The sequence below is a fragment of the Sipha flava genome, unplaced genomic scaffold (genome assembly GCF_003268045.1).
Source record: "Sipha flava isolate LNK unplaced genomic scaffold, YSA_version1 48873_pilon_pilon, whole genome shotgun sequence".
NCBI classification, from domain to species: Eukaryota; Metazoa; Arthropoda; class Insecta; order Hemiptera; family Aphididae; genus Sipha; species Sipha flava.
Window position 1 is genome coordinate 1223 of NW_020273296.1, and position 14025 is coordinate 15247.

Genomic DNA, 14025 nt, shown 5'->3' on the forward strand with positions numbered 1-14025 from the left:
TTATTTAGAATTGTACTATATACTTTAACATAATACTGTTAAATTTAATTCTGATAAACTGAATTGTATTTTGATGACCAAACTATTTTTCTTGTCATTAGTTTACGAAACAATAATCCATCAAAAATATTTTGCAGTCCATAAATCAGGAAACGCTGCTCTAGATGTTGTGTTAACAATCGTACAATGAATTATAAGTGAACAAGGTGGTACATTAAGACCATTTTCAATTTTTCTTAGTACACATTAATGGAAATACAAATAATTGTCGAATAATTATGGGACCCTCGCCAACAGCCAGCCGGTTGATTGGCTGTCAATCTTGGGCTACTATCGTCATTTTCTCGATCGTTGCGATAATTGTGGTAATTGAAACCAATTGTATACAGAGAATCATAATAACACTAATTTTAATTTTACTCAACATTCATTATGCTGCAACAACGTTTAATATATCACACAACTTTTTTTAATAAATTTATTTATTGTACCCAGAAACATTTTCAGGTATTTATTTTATAATAAAATAATATCACACAAATTTTTCAATTTAATTAGTTATATTATACTTGTACAGACATATTTATATTTTACAGAAAAAACATAAAATCATATGATATTTACATACTTTAAATTCAACATCAAAACAATATATATATATATATAAAGAAAAAATTATACACATAAAATGAATATCAAAAAAACGTTTGGCGTGATAACGAAAGATAAAAATCACGAAGTGACGACCCATATAACATTTCATTTTGCACGTGTCAAAGATAAAGGGTTGGAAAAGGACGCGTGATAAGCACACACGATGCGTGAATATCAATATACTACCGGGAGATACAATCTTATCGATATCATTGCAAGGATAAAATAGACCGGTTCGCCGGTCTATATATTATATGTATGTGTCCTAACCACAGCCACTAGAAAGTGGCTTACAGAAGTAAGCGAAAGATTAAACGAAGGTACGGTCGACGACAGCTGTTTTGGTAATGAATGTTGCGTGGCTCCAAATCAAATTAAGCTTTCATTATATTCGTTGACGGACAATTTTCAGTTTCACAACAGTGTAATCGCATTAGTGACTTCTGCAGCGTTAAATAACGGTCAGCTCACATGCAACTGATCAGTTTGATTGCGTTTAAACTGTTGCGCAGTTGTAAATTGCATGTCAATATCTAATCTCTAAAGGCAAAGATATACTAAATGGTCCACATTTTCCATCCATACCTATAGCTCTAATTGCAAAATAATAAATTGCACCATTAACCGTGACCTAAAAATAAAAAAATATACATTGATAAAATATATTTTATAATTATTAATAATACATTTAATATTTTGAACTTGACCTTAAGCGATGTGAAATAATATGACTGTTCTACGAAATCATACTTATACTCGTGTATTAATTGATTAGGCACTTATATCAGACTAAAGCTAGTCAGACGTGATACAAAGATGGATGAATAATATTGTTGTAGAGTCAAATTTCTTAATTTTAGATATGTCAAACTTTTTCAAAAAATAAAAAAGATCTAGATTGATAATTTAATGACATTAAAATGTCCAGGATTTTTATTAAACTATAACCAATTTAATTAAATTGGATGTTTAGAAAATATTTCTGATTTCGAAAATTATGAAATTATTTTAAAATACAAATGTAAGACTATTATAAATATGACCTCAATAAACGGTTTGAGTCAATATGACTTAATAGTGATTTTATATTTATAAAATAACAACAAAATTTGTGATTCTTGTTTTGTTAAAATCAAAATCAATCATTTGAATATATTCGAACGCATATTTTTTTTTTTTTTTTTTTTTTTTTACTACAAGTAAGATATATTTAAAGTATAGATTAGCTGTATACTTATTTATAACTTAGAAATACATTTCAATACTTAATATAAAATCAACATAATTGTATGAATATTTTATAAAAAAAAGCTATGAAAACATGAGATTTTCAAAAATCTATAAATAACTAAAAAAACATTTTTTTTTAACATTTTCCCGCCTATAAAGAATAAGTTAAGTATAAGTTAGTAAGATAAGTATTCATTAACAATATTAAGTCCCTAGTAATTTATTTTTTAAGTTATAATATGAACAAAAATGCGATTCGAAAACAGATAATCCATGTATTTCATAATATTTTCGCAATTATTAAGGAAATCGTTGGGAAATTTGTAAAATTACCTACCCTAGGTATCAATTATAGAATTAGAAATCTTCTATTGTTGTAATGATAGAAACATTCATTTTGGTTTAGAACGTGTAAAAAAAAAAAAAAAAAAAATACAATACAGTAAAATCAAACGGTATTAATTTAATTCAGAAACTAAAAATATAATATTTTTTTTAATTCATTTTTTCTTTATATTTGGCAAGGAAAATGGTATTTAATAACTTCTTTGTAAAAATAATTATATTAATTTAGATATATATGCATGGTTATGAATAATTAAAATAACAATTTCATGATATTATGTCATGAGATTATTAACTTACCAGTTGACAAGTACAAGTCATAGGCAATGGGAGAGACTTTACTTTTATAATTTTTACCCATCCATTATTCATTATAATTTTGTTATTATAAACCGCTATAGCTATAACTTCATAACTGATGATATTAATCTGACTATCACGAACATCATTTTTAAAATCCCATTTCAAAATTGCTTTTAGTTGTTCTAATTAGTTTATTAAATAATATTAATTAATTTATCAGAAAAATCTCATAAAAATAATCAACTCTTACTTGGAAGTTTAGTTTCACATGATAAATGTACTGTTATTTTTAATGGTGGTGGATATTTATATTTTTCAACTTCAGTTAAATTCTCTAAGAAAGGCCCAAGAACCTATATAATATTAACATAAAAAAAAAGTTAAAAAGTTATTAGGTACACGGTTAAATTACATTTTTTTTTTTTATATTCATAAAAATAATTTGAATAACTTATAGTGCAATGTATCACATTAAAACTCAAAAAAAATTAATTTACTTTAATTAGGTTTTTTTTTAATAAAAACAAAAAAAAAAAACAATACTAATATTCAAATTAAATGTACTGATTCTGAAAAAAGCGAAAAATATATTTTTTAATTTGAACAACAAAAAAAAAAAAAAAAAACTAAATTTTATTTAATAGAATAAGTAAATAGAACAAAACCATTAAATTTATTAGCCCGTCACGAGTAAGAAAATAAGTAATGAAAAAAATTATATATACCTTATTTGAATTGTAACGAATTAAATCTTGATATAACATTGGATAATGTATAGAATATAAAGTTTTTTGACTGTTTGAATTCCCTTCATTTTTAATTACTTGAATGTTTTGGACATCAACAGATAAACTTTTATTCACAAGGGGCTATGTCAACAAGTAACATACAATATGGATTAATTAATTTATATTCTTAATATAATTTTTTACACAATGTCATGATAATTGTACTTCTATACCATGGTTTAAATTTTTATTTTAAAATATTTTAATCAAGTTAAATATTAAAAATAAACCACAAATAAATATAAATAAATTTAAAACTAAATTGTCAATTAAAAGTAATTTACTAATAAAATTTTTTTGAAAACCTATATAAATATATTTTATAAAATATTTGAAATAATTTGGAATATTTACAATAAAATTTTACCATTTCATCTTTAATATCGACTTGAACACCAACACCTTTCACATGGAATTGTTTACAATTTAGCATAGACTTAATTTGGTCCATAATAGACTTAATTTGGTCCATAATCATAAATAAACTGTCCAAATCTCTTTTATATTGAAGTGCACGGTTTTTAAATAAATTGATAGTATATGATGATTTTTCATTTAAATAAGATGATGGAAAAATAAATTTCTTTTCTACTAATCTAATGAAAAACTAAAAAATACATATAATTAATATAGTAAGAAATGCTATTTAAACCTGATATTAATAAAATCGTTTTTATCACAATTTAAAAAATGTAATACAACTAGTATCTATATAGATATATTACCTCTTTTCCTATCTTAGAATATATTTTTTTTAAATATTTTTTCTAATTTTTTTGAATAATAATCTGTAAAGATATTTGCATCTTTATCCCAGTGATCACCATACACATTTTTGCCATCACCATTATTAGAAACATCATTGTAATCCCCAATGGTATTAATATATTGAATTTTATCAACACAAAATTGTTTGCTATTATTATTATTATTATTAATAGAGGCATCAGTATCTGTTGTATTAGCTATATTGCAGCTGTTATCAATGCAATTAATATCAGATGTGTTACGTTTTATATTGCTGTTTTTTTGATTGCTAGTTTCAAAAATATTTGTTTTTATTTGTGTCTTTAAAATAAAATCTTCATTTCTTTTTTTTGTTGATTTATTTTGAGAAACTATGGTACAATTGCTTTTTTCTGTAGCCAATATTTTTCTGGAAATAGAAGAATAATTATTGATGTACTTATTTGACTTGGAAATGATAGTGGAATTGGCTGTTGTAGAATTCTTTTTTATTGTTTTACCATAATTATTTTCATAATTGTCATGATTTATCTAAAAAAAAAAAAATCAAATAGTTATATCAATAATATGTCAAATACTCGTATATAGATATAAAAACATTCTTCAAATATTCAAGTTAAGATATTGATGACCTAAGAAAGGCACAAAAATTCCCCCCCCCCCACACAAAAAAAAAAGTTAAAATGCCCTAAAAACTCAAAAAAAAAAAGAACTGACAAAAAAATTCTATTTATACAGAGTGGGGCACTGAAATGGCCGATATTCAAAGATACATTTTCTCAGTAGCAATTAAAGTAAAAATTCTCTCTAAATATTATTAGTTGCAAGACAACATGCCATTTAGTAAACAAGGAACAGTGAAATGTTGAACAAAATGCTTAAGTGCTTATGCGATAAAATTGTTTTACAAAAATAATGACAGTTACGTAGCTGCATAGCGTTCATTTGTTCGTCTCCATTTTAATCTTTAACGCTATGTTAGTACCATTGGCAAGGCTATTCAAATATGGGTAACCAACTATAAAGAATCGGGTTCAGCATTAAAAAATAAGCCTGTACGAAAAATAGTACGTCGCTGTGTAAAATCCGACGTTGACTTCTACTGGACAAATTTAACAAAAACACATGTTTTGTGCAAAACATTTTTGACTTCTTATGAGAGCATTCCTAATAGCAGTGATGTTTACGAATGCTTTTTTTTTTACGAGCTTATTTTTTAATGCTAAACTCGTATCTTTAAAGTTGGTTATTCATATTTGAATAGCCTTACCGATGGTACCGAATCATGGTGTTTAAGATTGAAATGAAGACGAAACGAACGGTGCGCAGCTACGTAACTGTCATTATTTTTGTATAATGTGTAGGCGCGGCAAGTGCCCAACAATTTTAAAGGGCTGGCTTGTTCGCCTTAATTATTATACAAGGAGTGGTAATAATAAGTGGACTGTATAATAAAAATATAATATAATAATAATAATAATAATAAATGCAAGGTTGGCCCTACAGCGGCACAACCAAAATATAAATTACACAATAAAATAATAATTTAACAATGTGTGGCCCACACAGCGCACACAAATAATAATAAATAAATAAATAAATCAATAATGTGTGGCCCACACAGCGCACACTAATAATAAATAATAAATATATAAATAAATACAATGTGATAGACCCGTCGGTCTTCAAATAATATAAAAAACGGTGGTGCACCACCTACCTCGTGCAGTTATGATGTGCTGCAATGCCGGAATCCGTAATTTATAATAAAATTAATACAATAAAAAATACAAGTGATTCCGCACACTACAACACATCGCTAACTGCACCACGACGAACAAATAACACACGACTCTGCTGCAACCGGACCATACAACACAATATACCACGTTAAATCACTAAACAATGCAGTCAATGGTAACAAATTGAACACCCTAGAGGGACAAAACAAATTAATGATGGGCAAATATTATGCGCGATAGTTACCAATGACTGATTCACAACACAACTGACAAGACAAAAACGTGGTATAACAAAATGGCTGCAAACAGGAACAAACGACAAACGGGTATTAACACTACGGCGGACGCGAGCAGAGCGAGAGACGGTGCCGGCGACATTTTCCACGAAGGCTAGGGCCGCCGGACACCACAAAATGAAGATAAATGTCTCAGTGCCACCACACTAAACCAAAAAAACACGAGAACTTATGAAACTTTGTGGCACTGAGAACATGACTTTTACTTTTACAAAAACATAACCGAAAACCTTTGAAAACGTGGAAATAACGACACTTTCATGCGATGATAACAGCGCGATTGCGTAACCGACCGGTCGCACACGGAGGCTTATCGCCGTCGCCGACGAGGGCTTCGGATACGCAACGCACCGCTACGCATCGCACGAAAATGATAACATAAATGACAAAAAAATGAATTAATACAACATAAAAATAAAACATAATATAGACAGTACCTACATTCAGACTCAAACATAATGATTTTATTGCGTAAGCACGTTGTTTATCACTCCACTGTTCCATGTTTACTAAATGGCATGATGTCTTACAACTAATAATATTTAGAGAGAATTTTTATTTTAATAACTACTGAGAAAATTTATCTTTGAAAATCGGCCGTTTCAGTGCTCCACCCTGTATAAGTGAAAAAAATGTAATTTAAAAATAATAAGTTGTATTAGTGATATGGGTCATAGAATAATTTAAAATATAAATTGTAATATTAATAGACAATAGTATACATTTAAATTTTAAGTATTAAGTATATGTATATCATAATGTATATTAAATTAAAAAAATTAAAATACTTAATAATAACTACCCATAATACTCAAGCTATTATTCTCAAATTGAAATTATAATATTTTAATTAATAGGAAATGATAAATAATAATGTAATTGCTACATTATTGTCTTATAACAGTGGCGTAATGTTAAATATAACTACTGATATTATAGATATTAATACATTATTATTAACAAAATTATCTATGTAATTTTGGAATATTAAAATGTCTAAGTTAATTTTTTCTTAAACGCAAATACATATTAGAAATCATAAAAATTTAAAATAATTAGTTAAAAAAATTATCATGCAGTAAAAAGTTACTTGAAATATTTTAATATTGGATAATATTTGGTAGGTAATGTGATGGTTTTTTTTTTTTTTTATAGCATGCTCTTAATAGTTAATTAAGCTTAAGTAGTAATGACTATTAGATCTATAATTTGTTGAAATGTAAATTCAATATTTCAATATTAAATTGAAGATAAAAAAAATTGAAAATCATATATAATTATTAAGGCCCGGAATTATATGCACTAAAAAACGTACGAAATATGTATGCCATTTATGCGATGGTTATCATTCAAGTAGGCACTCAAAATATGCAAAAATATGCAAACAAAAATGCATGTTTATTATTTATTAAATGTATTTAATTTTAAAATGTATACAATTCATTAAATAATTAATATTCAACAAAAAATATATTTTAAAATATATCAATTGTATTTTATATATTTTATTCAACTCTATGGAACTGTATGTTGTACTGAAATTAAATTGTATTTTGAACACTCATTCATCTAAACAAAAAAGTCACAAACGAAAATCAATTTAAACAAATTAAGCGGATTTTTATAATATGTTTAAAGCTAACTGGAGAGTTACTTTCGTATTGGTACTTTTAGCAAACTTTATCTTATCTTATTATAACACAAAAAATCAAATTATATAACTGCACTATTTACGGAATTTACGATGGACATGTGCTAAGTAATAAATAATAATATTAATATTATTAATATTATTAGTATATATTATTATAATATTATTAGGAAGTAATATTTTTTTCTATATATGCATTATATTTCAGAAAAATGCTAAAATATGCAAAAATATCCTAAATTTAAATTTGCATACCAACACATTAGATAACATTTAAATTTCTATCTTACCTAGCTACTTTTTAGTTAAATATATAAAAATATGCAAATGCATACAATTCCAGGCCCTAATAATTATAAATGTAACGTATATATACATATACATATACATATTTTTTTAGAATTATAATCATTAACAAGACTTAATTCAGAGGTAAAGAGGCATAACCACTGATGATCTATTTTTTAAAAGAAATTTTGTGGATAATATATTTGCCATTTAATATGCAACACTTATTTATTTTTTAAGTCAGTGTCACTGACTTAACTTGGATCTTTATAAGTAACAATAGAATAATTGATAAATTAGTATTAAATAAATAATTATAAATCATGTAATTTAGATTAAAAAAAATGTACTCACTTCATTTTGACTATAAGTTCGTTTGTATTTATTAATTTGAGAAGAAACACAATTTGAATTCTTGATGATGTTTCTTGAGCTTTTACTAGTAGAACTAACATGAAAATCTTCTTGATTAAGAACTAAGTGTTTAGATTGTTCATAGTCTTTTACATCCTCAGGAAGAAAACGTTTAACATTTTTACTCTGATTTATTGGGTATTTTGAATCAAACTCGGTTTTCCTATAAATAAAATATGGATGGATAGTTAATAATATATTTTTTTTTAAACTGTAAATTATAATATATATATATATATATATATATATATATATATATATATATATGTATATATTGCATACAATGACATGCTCAACAGTTTGCCTTCAATGGACTCTGAAGATACTATCCAATTTTGATGAAATTTGGTACAGAGATAGATTAGACCTCAAAAAAGGAGTTAGATTACCTTTTAGTAATAAAAAAAGCTAGGAGAAACTCCATTAAACCTGGAAAGTAAACGGCAAGTTGTTATAATAACCGAAAATTGGAAAGAAACCTCACTGCCATTGTCACACACCTCAGTATGTATCTAGAAAATGGTGAACATGTTTATTTCACTGAAAATAATTTGCAAGTGACTCCTCCAAAAACGACACTTAGCGAGTTTTTTGATCTGTGTACAAGAGATCAATTTTTAAAAAACTTTTCTGTATATAGAAGTATTGAGGTTTAAACTTCAAAATCAGCAAGAAGAAAATGGAAATGCTAAATTCTAGGATTTACTGTTTAGAATTGGCCTAATATAAATTCTGGAGATGGTCAAGTTTACACGATTAATGCTTGTAATATGGAATGTTTTTTATTTGAAAATGTTTTTACACCATGTGTATGGGCCAACCTCTTTCAAAGATCTTAAAAAATTTAATAATCAGGAATTTTCAACATTTTGGGAAGCATATAAAGCAAGAGGGGTGTTAGAGAACTATATTAATTTACAATGACCCCCCTAATAAGGTAGCAAATAATAAATATTATTGAAAAAGATTTATCTGATTTCTGAATATTTAGATTACAAAGAATTGGGGAAGTTAGCAGTGTTTTAATAATATGAGAATTAGATCTTGATACTGTTTCTTTAAAATAATAAATAACTAGATACTTTTGAACCCAGAAAAAAGATGATTAATAATAGTCAAACATATATCAACAATTTTTGTTGGCACACACAATTGTATATCTATTGCCTTACATAGCACTATGAAGAACATCAAGAGTAAACAGAGTATGATGAAAAGGATTTTTAATCAAAAAAATGTATTAAATAAAATAGATATACTACAATTTCTTTCAAAACTATATACAGGTGAAAAAATTATCCTAACCGAATAATTCAGATAGTAGATCACTACTCTTACAGTTTTAAAAATTATTTAAATTAAAATTAATAATAATAGTTGAATACATTTATATTAATGTAACTGTTGTATTATTAAACTATTATAGTTTATAATGTAAAAATTGAGCATTTTAATATTATATTAACTACCATTTCTATATTGAAAACTGATTTTGTAATTTATCTAATATTTGTTCTTTTCAATGCATTTATAATTATTAAGAACCCATTGAAAATGCCTAATAACTAAATATTTTGATTAACTATAAGTAATTTTTTTTTTTTTGAAACATTATAGGCTCATAACTATAAATGCATTTCATACATGAAATATTTTAGGCATATTATTATAAAAAATATACTCAAATCTAATAATTTCTATTGAGAATCTTACTTAAAAATTCCTTTAGTGAAATGACACAATTCAAATAATATATTGTCTTGTTCTAGTATTGATGAACATTTATAAATTTACTATTTTTAAACACAAATTATTAAATGTTTATTTTAATTTATCTTTTTAGTAACATATATTTTCTATAAATATTAATTCAAGATTACAGCATTTTTAAGAAACAAGCTATTTCATCAGCCTTTAAAATCAATGTATAAATTACTTCAGTAAATCTGAATGTATCACACAACATTACATTATACATGAATAATGAGATAGTGAACTGAATACTCAAGGCATGTTGCCAAGCTTAGTACAGTTTAACATTTTAATTTATAAGTTATATGAGAATTATATTTTTTTAATGATCTTTACATTTTCTATTACTCTTTTAAGTTTTTATTTTTAATATTATGTGACTTAATTATTGAAGTCAGATAGCATATCTGAAATAAACACCTAGTTGACATGTAGTTATTTTTAAGATAAGTTGATAGTATGATAGTAAAAAATACAATAAAATATAATAAAATATTAGAAACTTATACTCAGATCAGCCATGAAAAAATATGATTTGAAAACACTGGAAAAATATAATAAAAAATTATGACTTATGAAAATACAATTTATTATAATTAAATTAGTTGTAGCTAGTTAAAACTGAATACGCTCAAATTAGAAACTTATACCAAATTATCTTATACTATAAATTAAGTGTATAGTAGAGATTTGATTTGATTTGATCAATTGTCAGTGTCAGAACCTGGACTATGACTGTTAATAGAAATGTCGTAATAAATATATATACTTTATAAGTGTATTTTCAGAAAAAAAAAATACATACATACTAAATACAAAACGCTACTAAACTAAAACTAAGCAAACATTTTAAATTAAATAATCTGTTATTATTTTTTATTTTTTTTTGGCGTTCAAACTTTTATAGCTGCAACATTTTGTATTTGATATAGACATGTTAATTGTTAGTCACTGATTAAATAAAAATAAAAATAATTAAATTTGTTTGTTAATGTTGTGTTTATCACATATGTTGGATATTAGAAAAGTTTTATGTGCTTGATAGTCGTCACAACAAGCTAATCGCAATCGCCTCATTTAAGATACTAATGACGGATGACAGAGGGTGACGGTTAATCTAGTTTCTACTATATATTATTATATATTTTGGTACTTATTTTTTTTAATACTGATTAGTATGCATTAAAAAAGTGAGAAATTGTTATCTTTATTTCTAATTAATATAGTATTAACCAGTGGCGCATTTATGGGGGGGGGGGTGTCTAGGGGTCTGGACCCCCCTAGAATCTCTCAAAAAAATAAAAAATAAACTAAAATTCTTACATATTTGCAGAATTGGCTATGTTAAACATTCACAGGGAAGTTGAAATTACTGTTGATAGAGGAGTTGGCCAAAAAAATCAAGACAATTGGAATTTGTTTTATAACAATACTTTATAATATATAATACTAAATACAATATATAGGTATATATATATATATATATATATATATATATATATATATATATAATATTACATAAGACTATACGATTATTACATTATACATTTTGTTCAACATCCTCCAAAAGCTACATAAGGATGTAACTATTACAATATAATATATAGTTTATATTAATTATGTATAAACTATGAACTGCCCCCAGAAAAATTGAAAATACACCACTGGTATAAACAATTGTAACCATGTATTGGTTACTGGAAGACAAAAAATGATATAAGATGTTCATAACTTATGTCTAAACAACTAAGACTAAAAATGAAAAAAGGCTATCAGAATTTGGTAAATAGTATTTTAATTTATAATAATTGCAATTCTCTATAAATAACAGTAAAAAATTTTAGCTGAAAATCAAATAATCATAATTTTTCTTAGAAATATTGAATATCCAATGAAGTCCATTTCAAGCAAGTCTCATAAACATAGAAATTATTTAGTTCAATAATTGAATATGGTTAGAATAAGTTAAAGTAAAAGTACATCTGATGTAATGAATAATTGTGTTTGAAAGGTTTATAAAAACAATTTGTCACGGTTTTATATTCATGACTTCAAATGATATCGAACATTACATGATAATCACGCAAAGTATAAAACAGTATATACTTCTCACTTGGAGAAAAAATGAATTTCCCCAAACAATATATATAAAAGTAGAAAAATTTTAACAAGAAAATATTTCTCATTGGATACCTTATTGATCAAAAAATGTAATCAGTTTGTAAAACTGATGTGTGAAAAAAAAAAAGCTCCATGTTACATTCAAATCGCAATGAATGTATAACAAAAAAAAACATAAAAACACTCATTGATACACATATATAACAATTTTCATACTTGCTGTCGGAGTTTCGTAGTTTGTGTTTTAAATCTTCCATGATTTTGATGTCTGCAAAAAACGCGATCAATGGTGACGGACTGCGTATTGCTTCTTAGACAACATCAAAACAAATAAGTTATAAGTTATTAGATTGTAGATGGTTCGATAGTGGCATACTGGAGTTTTTATCTGAAATACGAAAAATGTATAATGGTAGTTGAATGCTTGTGATAGCGTTTCTCGTGGACAAAATATTACTTTAGTTATACCATGTAAATTTTAATAATATGCGACAATACGGTATTCAAGTATAACCTATTTATACACTTAAGAATTTTTTCGTTGCCACTTCAACGTAGCTTTATAACGCGAATTTCAACCATACTAATAACTAGTTAAGTTATGACATAGAGTAATAATAATTACTCTACGGGTTATAATAATGAAAAAAAACGTTTAGAAACGGTGGAGAAGTAAACGATTGACGAGGAGCGCGACGAGAGAGTGGAGTAGAAATGCAAAGATAATAACAACTATTGACTAGGGGAGAAGAGAGGACTAAGTATCAAACGTGGTAACATTTTAATAATATCACATGTTGTTAACAATTATTTTTTATCATTTACAGAAATATAATATCATATGAATTGTGTTACTCCATCAGTGATGAATACTAAATTGTCCGTTTGAAAAAAAAAAGAGTATATATTATAATATCATACTATTAACACGTTCACTGTCTGATATTTTTTTGCTTAATTTTTGAATGAATTTTGGTAGGTAACTTTTTAAGTCCAATATTGACCGAGTTACAGCCTTTTAACCCTTTAGAGGGCATAATTAATAAATTATCTAAAATATTGTGAATAATTTTTTTCAATTATAGAGACATAATTAAATATTATTTTATGACTTTAATACTTAGGGGAGCCTTTGGGAGGCATTTTTTTAAATGGTCGCTATAATGACCACCATTCATTTAGTAATAAATATGGGTGGTCTATAATTTAACCACCAACCATTTACTAACTTGTTATATTACTAAATAAATAATTTTTTTTCATGATGTCATTTCCAAATTCCATTACTAACTATTAATTAACTAATTTAGGGAAAAAAACAATTTAACTTTATTTTGAATTTAATTACTTATCTTCAAATAAAAATAACGAGTAAAAAAAAAGCATATTTTTAGTATATAGAAGTAAAATAAATTTAAAACAACTATGTATAATAAATGTAAAACAATAACAAAACAATGGTAAGGCCATTAAGGGAAAAGTTTAAAACATAACTGTGCATAGAAAATATAAAGTAAAAAACAAATTAATGTTTAGGCCATTTAGAGAATAGTTTAAAACATAAAAGTATAACTTTAGTGTAATAGTTCATATAGGTAGTAAAATAAAATTTAAAACTAAACTGTGTAAAATAAATTCAAAAAAAAATATAGGAAATAGTATACTCTGACAATATCCAAGATATATATATATAT

At 25.5% G+C, this 14025-nt stretch overlaps 2 protein-coding genes across 2 annotated transcripts; both read right to left on the reverse strand.

Annotated features, from left to right (window-relative positions):
• Nucleotides 1-659: 659 nt before the first annotated feature.
• Nucleotides 660-3912, reverse strand: LOC112689975. The gene is made up of 5 exons (XM_025563862.1): nt 3688-3912; nt 3258-3401; nt 2783-2885; nt 2530-2714; nt 660-1285 (listed from the first exon to the last, which is right to left on the reverse strand). The coding sequence occupies exons 1-5, from the start codon at nt 3796-3798 to the stop codon at nt 1181-1183; spliced, it is 648 nt and encodes a 215-aa protein (XP_025419647.1). The 5' UTR covers nt 3799-3912; the 3' UTR covers nt 660-1180.
• Nucleotides 3909-12943, reverse strand: LOC112689974 (5'-AMP-activated serine/threonine-protein kinase catalytic subunit alpha-like). Its single transcript, XM_025563861.1, has 5 exons — nt 12789-12943; nt 12548-12719; nt 8399-8621; nt 4046-4598; nt 3909-3927 (listed from the first exon to the last, which is right to left on the reverse strand). Exons 2-4 carry the CDS (start codon nt 12586-12588, stop codon nt 4059-4061), a joined length of 804 nt encoding a protein of 267 aa, XP_025419646.1. The 5' UTR covers nt 12589-12719; nt 12789-12943; the 3' UTR covers nt 3909-3927; nt 4046-4058.
• Nucleotides 12944-14025: the final 1082 nt, after the last annotated feature.